General features: G+C 37.7%; 1 protein-coding gene across 1 annotated transcript in view; it reads right to left on the reverse strand.

Moving 5' to 3' along the window:
* Positions 1-15071, reverse strand: part of LOC111144805 (catenin alpha 3) — a 1765227-nt gene that overhangs the window by 1720342 nt on the left and 29814 nt on the right. The window contains exon 2 of the mRNA XM_022499291.1: positions 11888-11991. Within this exon, the coding sequence (XP_022354999.1) occupies positions 11888-11986 (99 nt within the window). The 5' untranslated portion in view covers positions 11987-11991. The remainder of the gene's footprint in view (positions 1-11887; positions 11992-15071) is intronic.

Raw genomic sequence — 15071 nt, forward strand, 5'->3', positions numbered from 1 at the left:
TCTTATGGTTTTTCTCCCTCCTGATCTCATCTTCTTTCATTTATTCTTTCCTACCCCCCATACCCCCAACGTTGTATCTCCACTTCCTCATATCAGGGAGATCATATGATAGTTCTCTTTCTCCGAATGACTTATTTCACTAAGCATAATACCCTCTAGTTTCATCCACGTTGTTGCAAATGGCAAGATTTCATTTCTTTTGATGGCTGCATAGTATTCCATTATATATATATATATATACACACACACACACCACATCTTCTTTATCCATTCATCTGTCGGTGGACATCTAGGTTCTTTCCATAGTTTGGCTATTGTGGACATTGCTGCTATAAACATTCGGATGCACATGCCCCGTCGGATCACTACGTTTTTATCTTTAGGATAAATAACCAATAGTGCAATGGCTGAGTCATAGGGTAGCTCTATTTTCAACTTTTTGAGGAACCTCCATGCTGTTTTCCAGAGTGGTTGCACCAGCTTGCATTCCCACCAACAGTGTAGGAGGGTTCCCCTTTCTCCGCATCCTCGCCAGCATCTGTCATTTCCCGACTTGTTAATTTTAGCCATTCTGACTGGTGTGAGGTGGTAGCTCATTGTGGTTTTGATTTGTACTTCCCTGATGCCGAGTGATGTGGAGCATTTTTTTCATTTTTTCATGTGTCTGTTGGCCATCTGGATGTCTTCTTTGCAGAAATGTCTGTTCATGTCTTCTGCCCATTTCTTGATTGGATTATTTGTTCTTTGGGTTTGAGTTTGCTAAGCTGTTTATAGATTTTGGATACTAGCCCTTTATCTGATATGCCATTTGCAAATATCTCCTCCCAGTCAGTCAGTTGTCTTTTGGTTTTGTTGACTATTTCCTTTGCTGTGCAAAAGCTTTTGATCTTGATGAAATCCCAATAGTTCATTTTTGCCCTTGCTTCCCTTGCTTTTGGCGATGTTCCTAGGAAGACGTTGCTGCGGCTGAGGTCGAAGAGGTTGCTGCCTGTGTTCTCCTCAAGGATTTTGATGTGGATTCCTTTCTCACATTGAGGTCCTTCATCCATTTTGAGTCTATTTTTGTGTGTGGTGTAAGGAAATGGTCCAGTTTCATTTTTGTGCATGTGGCCGTCCAATTTTCCCAACACCCTTTCTTGAAGAGATTGTCTTTTTTCCATTGGACATTCTTTCCTGCTTTGTCGAGGATTAGTTGACCATGAAGGTGAGGGTCTATTTCTGGGCTCTCTATTCTGTTCCATTGATCTATGTGTCTGTTTTTGTGCCAGTACCATACTGTCTTGATGATGACTGCTTTGTAATAGAGCTTGAAGTCCGGAATTGAGATGCCACCAACTTTGCCTTCTTTTTCAACATTCCTCTGGCTTTTCAGGGTCTTTTCTGGTTCCATATAAATTTTAGGATTATTTGTTCCATATTTGAAAAAAATTGATGGTATTTTGATACAGATTGGGTTAAATGTGTAGATTTCTCTAGGTAGCATAGACATTTTCACAGTATTTGTTCTTCTGATCTAAGAGCATGGAACGTTTTTCCATTTCTTTGTGTCTTCCTCAATTTCTTTCATGAGTACTTTCTAGTTTTCCGAGTATAGATTCTTTGCTTCTTTGGTTAGGTTTATTCCTAGGTATCTTATAGTTTTGGGTGCGATTGTAAATGAGATGGACTCCTTAATTTCTCTTTCTTCTGTCTTGTTGGTGGTGTAAAGAAATGCAACTGATTTCTGTGCATTGGTTTTATATCTTGACACTTTACTGAATTCCTGTACAAGTTCTAGCAGTTTTGGAGTGGAGTCTTTTGGGTTTTCCACATATAGTATAATATCATCTGCAAAGGGTGATAGTTTGACTTCTTCTTTGCCAATTTGGATGCCTTTAATTTCTTTTTGTTGTCTGATTGCTGAGGTTAGGACTTCTAGTACTGTGTTGAATAACAGTGGTGATAATGGACATCCCTGCCATGTTCCTGACCTAAGTGGGAAAGCTTTCAGTTTTTCTCCATTGAGAATGATATTTGAGGTGGGTTTTTCATAGATGGCTTTGATAATATTGAGGTATGTGCCCTCTATCCCTACACTTTGAAGAATTTTGATCAGGAAGGGATGCTGTACTTTGTCAAATGCTTTTTCAGCATCTACTGAGAGTATCATATGGTTCTTGTTCTTTCTTTTATTAATGTATTGTATCCCATTTATTGATTTATGGATGTTGAACCAACCTTGCAGCCCAGGAATAAATGCCACTTGGTCGTGGTGAATAATCCTTTTAATGTACTGTTGTATCCTATTGGCTAGTATTTTGGTGAGAATTTTTGCATCTGTGTTCATCAAGGTTATTAGTCTGTAATTCTCTTTTTTCGTGGGGTCTTTGTCTGGTTTTGGGAACAAGGTAATGCTGGCCTCAAAGAATAAGTTTGTAAGTTTTCCTTCCATTTCTATTTTTTTAAATGGTTTCAGGAGAATAAGTATTACTTCTTCTTTAAATGTTTGGTAGAATTCCCCTGGGAAGCCATCTGGCCCTGAAGTCTTGTTTCTTGGGAGATTTTGATGATTGCTTCAATCTCCTTATTGGTTATGGGTCTGTTCAGGGTTTCTATTTCTTCCTGATTCAGTTGTGGTAGTTTATGTCTCCAGGAATGCATCCATTTCTTCCAGATTGTCAAATTTGTTGGTGTAGAGTTGCTCATAGTATGCTCTTATAATTGTTTGTATTTCTTTGGTGCTGGTTGTGATCTCTCCTCTTTCATTCATGATTTTATTTATTTGGGTCCTTTCTCTTTTCCTTTGGATAAGTCTGGCCAGAGGTTTACCAATCTTATTAATTATTTCAAAGAACACAGTTCCTAGTTTCATTGATTTGTTCTATTGTTTTTTGTTTTGTGTGTGTGTGTGTGTGTGTGTTTTGTTTTTTTGTTTGTTTGTTTTTATTTTTGGTTTCTATTTCATTGATTTCTGCTCTGATCTTTATTATTTCTCTTCTCCTGCTGGGTTTAGGCTTTCTTTCTTGTTCTTTCTCCAGCTCCTGTAGGTGTAGGTTGTGTATTTGAGACCTTTCTTGTTTCTTGAGAAAGGCTTGTATCACTATATAGTTTCCTCTAAGGACTGTCTTTGCTGTGTCCCACAGATTTTGAACTGTTGTGTTTTCATTATCATTTGTTTCCATGAATTTTTTCAATTTTTATTTAATTTTGTGGTTGACCCATTCATTCTTTAGAAGGATGCTGTTTAGAAGGATGCTGTTTAGTCTCCATGTATTTGTGTTCTTTCCAAATTTCCTCTTGTGATTGAGTTCTAGCTTCAGAGCATTGTGGTCTGAAAATATGCAGGGAATGATCCCAATCTTTTGATACCGTTTGAGACCTGATTTATGATCCAGGATGTGATCTATTCTGGAGAATGTTCCATACGCACTAGAGAAGAATGTGTATTCTGTTGCTTTGGGATGGAATGTTCTGAGTATATCTGTGATGTCCATCTGGTCCAGTGTGTCATTTAAGGCCTTTATTTCCTTGTTGATCTTTTGCTTGGATGATCTGTCCATTTCAGTGAGGGGACTGTTAAAGTCCCCTACTATTATTGTATTATTGTCTATGTATTTCTTTGATTTTGTTATTAATTGGTTTATATAGTTGGCTGCTCCCATGTTAGGAGCATAGATACTTAAAATTGTTAGATCTTCTTGTTGGACAGACACTTTGAGTATGATATAGTGTCCTTCTTCATCTCTTAATGTAGTCTTTGGCTTAAAATCTAATTGGTCTGATATAAGGATTGCCACCCCAACTTTCTTCTGATGTCCATTAGCATGGTAAATTGTTTTCCACCCCCTCTCTTTAAATCTGGAGGTGTCTTTGGGTCTAAAATGAGTTTCTTGTTGACAGCATATTGATGGGTTTTGTTTGTTTGTTTTTTTTCCATTCTGATACCCTGTGTCTTTTGATTGGGGCATTTAGCCCATTTACATTCAGGGTAACTATTAAGAGATATGAATTTAGTGCCATTGCAGTGCCTGTAAGGAGACTGTTACTGTATATTGTCTCTGTTCCTTTCTGATCTACTACTTTAAGGGTCTCTCTTTGTTTAGAGGACCCCTTTCAATATTTCCTGTAGGGCTGGTTTGGTGTTTGCAAATTCTTTCAGTTTTTATTTGTCCTGGAAGCTTTTTATCTCTCCATTTTCAATGATAGCCTAGCTGGATATAGTATTCTTGGCTGCATGTTTTTCTTGTTCAGTGCTCTGAATATATCATGCCAGTTCTTTCTGGCCTCCCATGTCTCTGTGGATAAGTCCACTGCCAATCTCATATTTTTACCATTGTATGTTACAGACTTCTTTTCCCGGGCTGCTTTCAGGATTTTCTCTTTGTCGCTAAGACTAATAGGTGACAGGGTGTGGCCCTATTCTTATTGATTTTGAGGGGGGTTCTCTGCACCTCCTGGATTTTGATGCTTATTCCCTTTGTCGTATTAGGGAAATTCTCTACAATAATTCTCTCCAATATACCTTCGGCTCCCTTCTCTCTCTTCCTCTTCTTCTGGAATCCCAACTATTCTAATGTTGTTTCGTCTTATGGTGTCACTTATCTCTCAAATTCTCCCCTCATGGTCCAGTATTTGTTTGTCTCTCTTTTGCTCAGCTTCTTTATTCTTGTCAGTTGGTCTTCTATATCACTAATTCTTTCTTCTGCCTCATTTATCCTAGCAGTAAGAGCCTCCATTTTTAATTGAACCTCATTAATAGCTTTTTTTATTTCAACTTGGTTAGATTTTAGTTCTTTTATTTCTCCACAAAGGGCTTTTATCTCTCTGGAGAGGGTTTCTCTAATATCTTCCATGCCTTTTTCGAGCCCAGCTAGAACCTTGAGAATCATCATTCTGAACTCTAGATCTGACATATTACCAATGTTCATATTGATTAGGTCCCTAGCCTTTGGTACTGCCTCTTGTTCTTTTTTTTATGGTGACTTTTTCTGCCTTATCATTTTGTTCAGATAAGAATATATGAAGGAGCAAATAAAATACTAAAAGGGCGGCAAAGACCCCAGGAAAATGTGCTTTAACCAAATCAGAAGAGACCCCAAATCATGGGGGGGAGGGAGAAAGGGGATAAAAAGAAGTTCAGAAAAAAAAATTTTTTTAAAGAAAACAAATAAAGAAAAAATACAAAAAAGAAAAAAATATATATATATATTAGACTGGTGACTAGAACAGGGTCACCCACTTAATTTTGGGAGTATTTTGGTCTCTTAGAAGAAACTACCTCCCAAAATTTTAAACAATGAAAAAGATATATAAGGGTAAACACAATGAAGGGATGTAATATGCCTATAAAGATGAAAAAAAATTTTTTTTAATTTCTAAAAAAAGAGTTGATAAAGTAAGTTGGTTGGGAGAATAAAGAAAAAGAAAGTGGAGAGAATTTGCTTGGGCTGGAGACTAGAACAAGCCCGGAGCTAGATTTAGGGTATATTTTGATCTATTAGAAGAAGTTGTACCCCAAATTTTTTAGAAGAAAAAACCCTATGTGTATGCAAAAAATAAAGTTAGATACAATGAAGGATAAAATACGACTATAATAATGAAGGTTCAAAAAAGATTATTAATTTTTTATGAAAGATATTTTTAAGATAAACTAATTTAAAAACATTAAAAAAGGAAAGGGTAAAAGTTAAAAAAATTAGCAGAAGAAAAAAAATTAAATTAAATTAATTAACTGCAAGACTAAAGAATCGTAGGGAGAAAGCCATGAATTCCATGCTTTGCCTTCTCCTCCTCTGGAATTCCACTGTTCTCCTTAGTAAGTGAACTTGGTCTTGGCTGGATTTCTTGTTGATCTTCTGGGGGAGGGGCCTGTTGTAGTATTCTCAAATGTCTTTGTGCGAGGCAGAATTGCACCACCCTTACCAGGGGCCAGGCTAAGTAATCCGTTCAGGTTCGCTTTCGGGAGCTTTTGTTTCCTGAACGCTTTCTGTAGAGTTCCAGAGGACAGGAATGAAAATAGCGGCCTCCCAATCTCTGGCCTGGAGGAGCCGAGAGCTCAGGACCCCACTCCTCAGTTCACCCTCAGAGAAAAGCACTCAATCACTCCCGTCTCCCTGGCCTCTGGCCGCGCTTGGAGAAAAGCGCTCAATCACTCCCATCTCCCTGGCCTCCAGCCACGCTCCAAGCTCACCCAACCTGTGACCAAGCATCTCTGTCTCTGGCACACAGCTCCGCCTGGAGTCTCCGAACCCCACGGATCCCTGTGCTCTTCTAGGGGGTGTCTCCCCGGATCTTGTGGGGACTCCACTCAAAGAGAAATGGCCTGTGCCATGGATTATGGTTCAAGGTAACCCTGAGTTGAGAGCTCACTCCTCGGCTCTGTCTCTGTTGCTGGCTTCCCCACTCTAATACCTGAGAGCTCTGCGATACTCAGACACCCTCGATCCTTCTGTGACCCCGCAGGACTAGAGTTCACTGACCCCATGTGGGCTTCACCCCGGTTTAGCCTCTGGAGCGATGTCCCTCAGTGGAGCAGACTTTTAAAAGTCCTAATTTTGTGCTCCATTGTTCCACCACTTGCCAGGAGCTGGCCCCTCCCACCGTGGTCTATCTTCCCATCACTTTGGATTCACTTCTCCACCTGTCCTACCTTATAGAAAGTGGTCGATTTTCTGTTTCTAGAATTGTTGCTCTTCTTCTCTTCAATCTCCTGTTGGATTTGTAGGTGTTCACAATGGTTTGATAAGCTATCTAGCTGATCTCCTGCTACCTGGTGTCATCTCAGCCTGCTACTTTTCCGCCATCTTGACTCCTCCTCCTAGAATCTAATTTTTCTGATAGAGGGATTGCCACCCCAGCTTTCTTTTGATGTCCATTAACATGATAAATGGTTTTCCACCCCCTCATTTTAAATCTGGAGGTGTCTTTGGGTCTAAAATGAGTCTTTTGTAGACAGCATTATCAATGGGTCTTGGGGCTTTTTAATCCAATCTGATACCCTGTGTCTTCTGACTGGAACATTAGTCCATTTACATTCAGGGTAATTATTGAAAGATATGAATTTTGTGCTTTTGTATTACCTGTAAAGTCACTGTTTCTGTATATTGTTCTGTTCCTTTCTGGTCTTTGTTACTTTTGGGCTCTCTCTTTGCTTAAAGAATCCCCTTTAATATATCTTGCAGGGCTGGTTTAGTGATCACAAATTCTTTTAGTTTCTGTTTGTCATGGAAGCTCTTCATCTCTCCTTCCATTCTTAAGGACAGTCTTGCTGGATAAAGTATTCTTGGCTGCATATTTTTCCCATTTAGCACATTAAATATATCATGCCAGTCCTTTCTGGCCTGTCAGGTCTCTGTGGTCAGGTCTGCTGCTAGCCTTATGTTTCTACCCTTGTAGGTTAAAGACCTCTTGTCCCTGAGCTGCTTTCAGGATTTTTTTCTTCATTTCTGAAATTTGCAAGCTTCACTATTATATGTCTAGGTGTTGGCCTATTTTTATTGATTTTGAGGAGAGTTCCTTATACCTCTTGGACTTGAATGCCTGTTTCCTTCCCCAGATTAGGGAAGTTCTCAGCTATAATTTGTTTTATTAATCCTTCTGCCCCTTTCTCTCTCTTTTGCCTCTTCCTCTGGGACCCCAACTATTCTAATATTGTTTCGTTTTATGGTATTGCTGATCTCTTGAATCCTCCCCTCATGATCCATTATTTATCGTTCTTTTCTTCAGCTTCCTTATTTTCCATCATTTTATCTTCTATATCACTGACTCTAAGTTTTGCCTCATTTATCCTAACAGTTAGAGCCTTTATTATTATATCTCAGAAATAGCATTTTTTATTTCAACCAGATTTCAGTTGTTTTATTTCTCCATGAAGGGTTTCTTTACTGACCTCTATGCTTTTTTCAAGCCCAGCTATTATCTTTACAATCATTGTTTTGAATTCTAGTTCCAACATCTTACTTATATCCCTATTTATTAGATTCCTAGCTGTGATTTCTGCCTTTTGTTCTCTTTGGGGGGGTGAGTTCTTCCATCTTGTCATTATATCCAGAAAAGAATAGATGAAAGTGATGGAAAATACAAACATAACAATGACACCAGAAAAATATTTATTACACAAATCAGAAAAGAACAGAAACAAAAAAGAAAAAAAAACTGAGAATAAAATCAAACAAGTAGGACAGAACAGAACAATAAACTGGATCTCTATCCTGTTTGTTAGAAGAAACTAGATCCCAATATAGGCAAGAAAGAAAACCTTATAGAAATATACAAAAATGTAGTTGAATGCAGTGAAATGAAACCAGAAATGAAATGTATATGTATAAACTGTAAGTGTAAAAATGAAAATTTAAAAAGACTTAAAAAAAACAATTGGTAAGAAAATAGTTGAAAAGAATAATAAAATATAAAACTGAAGGACTAAAGAATAATAACCACACCAGAAAATTATACACTACACTAATCAGAAAAGAACAGAAACCAAACAGAAAAGGGGGAAAAATGGGAATGAAATGGGAATAAAATCAGATAAGAAGTTGAACCAAACAGAACAGTAAACTAGATTCTGAGTGTATTTTGGTTGTGTTAGAAGAAACTAGAATAGGTCTCCCAAAATAGGTCAGAAAGAAAAACTTATATATATACAAAAGTAAAGTTGAATAAAATGAAGGGAAGCCAAAAATGAAATATATATATATATATATAAACCATAGTGAAAATTTAAAAAGACTTAAAAAATAATTGATAAAATAAGAAAACAGCTGAAAAGGATAATAAAATATAAAACTGAAGGACTAAAGAATAATAAGAAAAAAAACACAAATGCTATATACTTCTTTCCCCAAGAGCCAGAGTTTTCAGTTCTGTAACATTAGTAAACTTGGTATTTGCCAGAAGTTCCTGCTGGTCTTTTGGGGGAGAGGCCTTTTGACTGATTCTTGGGTGTCTTTGCCCCACTGGAACTACAACTCCCTTGAGGGGCCAGGCTCAATGTAAGTGGGCTCCAGAGCTGGTGGGGGTGGTGAAAATAACTGTCTGTCCCCCCATCTCTAGCCCAGGAGCTAAAAGTTCATGTCCCCACTCTTCAGTGCACCCTCACAGAAAAGTGGTCACTTACACTTGTCTCCTCAGTTTCCATCCACACTCTATGTTTACCCAGCCTGTAACCAAGCATTTTTATCTCAGGCACTCTACCCTAATTCAAATCTCCAAACTTTATGGACTCTGTGGCGCTCATGCTCCCCAGCTCCTTCCAGGGTAGGGAAGAGGATCTCTCTGTGGTTCTGTCTCTTGCTGCACCCTTGCTCAGAGAGCATTAGACCAACTAGGCAGTGGTTCTCAATTTATGGCAACACCAAGCAGTAAGCCAGAGTCTGGTCTCACTGTTTGCAACTGGCTTCCCCACTCCAATGCCTGGGAACTCTGCTGCACTCGGCACCCTCATTCTATCTGTGAGCCTGGGATTCCTGAGACCAAGCTGTCCCACCTGGGATTCCGCCTGCTTCACTTCCTGAGCACCTTTCAGGTAAACTTCTAAAAGTTCCAATTTTGTGCTCTGCTGCTTATAACACTTTCTGGTACCCAGCTTACAGAGGCTCCCTCTCCTAAAGGTTTATCTTCCAATGTATTGCTTCGGATTCATGTCTCCTCACCTCCTATCTTGCAAAAAGTGGTTGCTTTTCTATTTGTAGAATTGTAGCATTCTTTTCTCAGATCTCTGGTTGATTTTGTAGGTTTACAGAATAATTTGATAACTATCTAACTGATTTCCAGGAACCACACAAAACTAGGATCCCCTACTCCTCCACCATCTTGGAGGATTTCCTGATTAGCAAGTCTTAAGTGACCAACTCTAATGTTCTACTGTTACAGAACAAATAAGAAGTCACATAAGTGTACTAGCTTTTATGACCTGTCACCAAAGTAAAGACCATTTTCCTATTCATACCTGGTAACTGCATAGGAACAAAATCTTAAATGACTTGTGAGAATTCATTTAAAAATTTCACCAAAAACCTTGGTGATACATTAAAAAAGTGCTCAACATCACTCAGCATCAGAGAAATACAAATCAAAACCACAATGGAATACCACTTCACACTGGTCAGAATGGCTAAAATCAAAAACACAAAAAACAAGTGTTAGCAAGGATATAGAGAAAAAGAATCCTCATGCACTGGTGGTAGGAATGTAAACTGGTGCAGCCACTGGAAAACAGTATGGAAGTTCCTCAAAAAATTAAAAATAGGACTACCATATGATCCAATAATTCCACTACTAGATATTTACCCAAAAAATACAAAAGCAGTAATTAAAAATATATATACACTCCCATATTTATTGCAGCATTATCTGCATTAGCCAAGTTGTGGAAATGGCCCAAGTGTCCATCATCAGATGTATGAATAAAGAAGAGGTGGTATACATATACGATGCAATATTATTCAGCCATTAAAAAAGAATGAAGTCCTGCCATTTGCAACAACATGGGTGGCCCTAGAGGGTTTAACACTAAGTGAAACATGTCAGTCAGAGAAAGACAAGTACCATATGATTTCACTTAAATGTGGAACTTAAGAAACAAAACAAATGAATGAACAAACACACGCACCAAAAAAAGACATAAATTCAGAGTACAAACTGGTGGTTGCCAAAGGGAACATGGGAGGGATGGGTTAAACAGATAAAGGGAATTAAGAGTACACTTATCTCGAGCACTGAGAAATATACAGAATTGTTGAATCCATGTATACCTAAAACTAATATAACACTGTATGTTAATTATACTTAAATAAAAAAAAAAAAAGAAAAGAAAAGGGATAATGTGTTGTAGGAGGCACAATGTATGATAAGCCTAAGGGAATTTCCCTCATAAATTTTGGGGTAAGGACAAAAAAATTAAATCTACAGCATAGTATAAGTTTTTTCATGCTCTGCTTTAAGAACTCCAATAAATAAAATCTGGGCTTATATAATAAGCCAAGGAATCATGATGTATATTGTGAAAGAATTACTGACTTTATGAAAGACTTTATCATACAATTTCTTAAATAGCTGCTTTTCTCACACATTTTATTATTCTAAAAATAATTTCCTATTTGACAAATGAGCCCCATGTACCTTGGGACAAGTCACAGAAATTCTCTAGGCTCAATCCCCTCATCTATATAATAAGGGTGGTTTTAACCATGCTGCCTGCCTCACTCAGTTTTCATGACTATAAAACAAGAGATTTTATATAAAGTTACTTTGAAAGCTATATGTAAATATTTTTATGGCTGTTGCTTTTATTTTTTTAAGATTTTATTTATTTGAGAGAGAGAGCGTGTGCACACAAGCAGGGATACGGAGAGAGACAAGAAGACTCCATGCTGAGCTCAGACCCCCAAAGGATTCAATCTCACAACCCCATGATCATGACCTAAGCCAAAATCAAGAGTTGGACACTGAACTGACTGAGTCACCCAGGCATCCCACAGCTATTGCTTTCAAAAGAGAATGGGGGGGACTTTCCAAAATGTATTATTATTACTAAATATATATATACTTTTTGATTTTAACGGTATTTTTTTAAAGATTTTTTTTTTAAGATTTTATTTATTTATTTGACAGACAGAGATCACACTTAGGCAGAGGGGCAGGCAGGGGGTAGGGGGAAGCAGGCCCCCCGCCAAGCAGGGAGCCCGATTCGGGGCTTGATCCCAGGACTCTGGGATCATGACCTGAGCCGAAGGCAGAGGCTTTAACCCACTGAGCCACCCAGGCGCCCTTAACGGTATTTTTTAAAAGCAATTTTAGATGCCATATTCCCTCTACAAAAATCAAATCTTTCCTTGGTTCATGATCTACTTTTCCCATTTTTTAGTTCTTCTGAAGTTACATATTGTTATTTCCATGGTCTTCATACCTGGATTATGAGTGGCTCCAGTAGCTTCTCTACAGTAAATGTTTGGACCTGCAGATCCTGAGGATCAATATTCAGTGTGACTGGTGTTTCAGCTGACATGCTGCCTGTGCACAAAAACGAAAAGATATTTATTAGTAAAGAAAAATACCTTCTAAAGGGAAGCACTAGTGAAAATCATAGAGTGCATGAGATCTGTATGCAGCATCTCTTCCTGATATTGGCTGTAGCCCTCAGAGGACCACGGTGACAAACCCACTAACAGAGAAATAAACAATTCCTTCCCTATCTGTTCTCTGGTCATGCGGTCTGGACTTAAATCCTCTAACAAATTAATCTATGTTGGTATGTTCATGACTAAAATAATAACCCAAGGTGGGTTTGCATTTGTTCAGGATTTTTAAGTAAAAATGAATGGCCAAGTTGATGATGCAAAATATCTTATGGCATGCAAGTCCTCTAACTTCCAAGAAATCATAGCACTGATACAGCCAACATTCATATTTTGCTTGTTCTTGTTAATAATGACTCATATGAGGAGGCAAGTAGGACTTTGGAAGATGCTATACATCTCTATTTGTTTGGGGGACTGTTTGAGAGTTTTGATTGAAAAAGAAATTAGGGGACAATTTACTTTCCTATACAGAAAATAAACTAAATTGGCAGTTATTATAAAAGGAGAGAAGAGATTGATATTTGGGCAAGACAATAAAAGAAAAAATGACAAGCCATCTTTAATGCATTAACATTAATTTTAAAACCAGTGATTTTTTTGCATAAGAATACACAAATATCTCAAATGACCACATGTGGCATATTTATTATTACATATTCAAATTAACAAGTTGGCCATAAAAACTATTACCCAAATCTCCATTTGTATTAATTTGTATTAACTTATTACTTAAATTTATTACTTAAACTTATTATTAAATTTGTATTAACTTATTCACAATTAAGTATTTATCAAAGGCCCACAGAGATAAGCAGTAAGAAACAGGTATCACCTATATGTAACTTAGTCTGTTAAAAAAATAATAAATTTATAGTCCACAGAAACATGTGTTACTATCAAGGCAAAAACCTTCCCACTTAGATTTTACCCATTTTGTTCTCTATTTGTAGGCAAGAGAACATAAGAGTCCACCCCCAGAAAATATCCAGATACTTCCCCTGGAACCCATGAAAACTAAAACAAAAATAATTAGGAAGTATTACAGTAGTACCCCCTTTTCTAGAGTTTTGCATTTTGTGGCTTCAGTTACCTATAGTCAATCGTGATCCACTCTAGAAACAGATGATTCTCCTTCTGACATATCATCAGAAAATAAATAGAAGCCTAAGGCTACATCACAATGCCTAGGTCATTCACCTCACTTCATCTCAACTGATAGGCAGTTTACCATCACACAAAATGAAGACTGAGTACAATAAGATATTCTGAAGAAGAGAGAGACCATATCACAAAACTTTTATTACAGTATATTGTTATAATTGTTTCATTAGTTGTTATTATTATTAACCTCTTAATGTGCCTAATTTATAAATTAAACTTTATCACAAGTACATATGTGGGAAAAGGGAAGGGAGGAAGGAAAGAATGAGTACATATTTTCAAAGTGTTTCTCTTATCCAGAATCAATCCCTTCAACACTCCTTTCCATCCCAGTGATTCTAGGAGATAGAATTGTTCTTTTTTCTATACTCCTGCCTCCAACTCCAAGGGATATCAGAGTCTCAGGGTAGGGCCCATGCTCCCTCCCAGTTGATTCCCCTGAGGGTCTTTTCCCATTCCCCTCCTAGACTTTGTCAACGCCCATTGGCCTAGTTCCATAAAATCTGAATCTCTTTGGTCATCAACCTCTTACTACTCTAGCAAATCCTTCCTTAGATCCATAAGTGTGTTACTGTACGTATTCCAAAGATAATCAAGGTCTTCACGTGTATGTTTAAGTGAAAAGGTCAGTGCTTTACCAAGGCCTTTCCACACTGTACACCTGATACACATGCGGAGAAAGACATACACTTAAAACCATACTGTAACTAAAATTAACTCTTATGCTGATGAACTATAATTCTTAGATTAATAACATAATTTTTATTTATTTATATTTTATTATTTGCTTTTGTGTTTTGAGAGAGAGAGTTGGGGGGGGAGCTCAGAGGGAGAGAGAGAGAGAGAGAATCTTAAGCAGGCTCCATGCCCAGTGCAGTACCAAATGTGGAGCTCTATCTCACGACCCTGAGATCATGACCTGAGCTGAAATCAAGAGTTGGATGCTTAACTGACTGAGAAACCCAGGTGACCCCATAATTTTTTTTTTAAACAGAGGCAAATACTATAAAAGTTATAAGCCAATTTTTAAGGGAGAGGGAGTATCAGTGCCCTGAATCCATGTGTTGTTCAAGGGTCAACTGTACTATAAATCTTGAGAATTTTATATAAAACCCACCAACAGGGCGCCTGGGTGGCTCAGTGGGTTAAGCCTCTGCCTTCAGCTCAGGTCATGATCTCAGGGTTCTGGGATCAAGTCGCACATCCGGCTCTCTGCTCATCGGAAAGCCTGCTTCCCCCTCTCTCTCTGCCTGCCTCTCTGACTACTTGTAATTTCTCTCTCTGTGTGTCAAATAAATAAATAAAATCTTTCAAAAAAAAACCCACCAACATTGTTGAATTCAGAGACAGAGTATACCTTCTGAAATGTAGCACATTTCTACACCCAACCAAACAGCCTGTTCAGGGCCTCTATGCCCCCTTTCAGACTACCGTGTTGTCCTGTTTTCAGTCTATCCTTAACTCTACCACACGCCACTCAAAGTGCCTACAATTCCTTTTCAAAACACATTTTTGCTTTGGAAAAAAAAAATATTATTCAAATTATATCAAGTGAAAAAATATTGCTTGAATTTCTTTTCAAATGAAAGTATAAATAAATTACTGTAATTCTATGATATAAAAATATATGAAGCATTCTGAAATATGCTTCAAGTAAAAAATGTTCCCATTGAAAAAATAATAATAACTTTAACGAAGGGTACTCATTTAAAATAAAGCATATCAGAAGGAAGATGGGCGGGAGGATGGGTGAAACAGGTGAAGGGGATTAAGAGTACACTTAATGTGATGAGCACTAAGCAATGTATAGAATTCTTGAATCACTGTATTGCACACCTGAAACTAATATAA

The sequence above is a fragment of the Enhydra lutris genome, unplaced genomic scaffold (genome assembly GCF_002288905.1).
Source record: "Enhydra lutris kenyoni isolate GAN:26980312 unplaced genomic scaffold, ASM228890v2 scaffoldscaffold12, whole genome shotgun sequence".
Taxonomy (NCBI): Eukaryota; Metazoa; Chordata; class Mammalia; order Carnivora; family Mustelidae; genus Enhydra; species Enhydra lutris.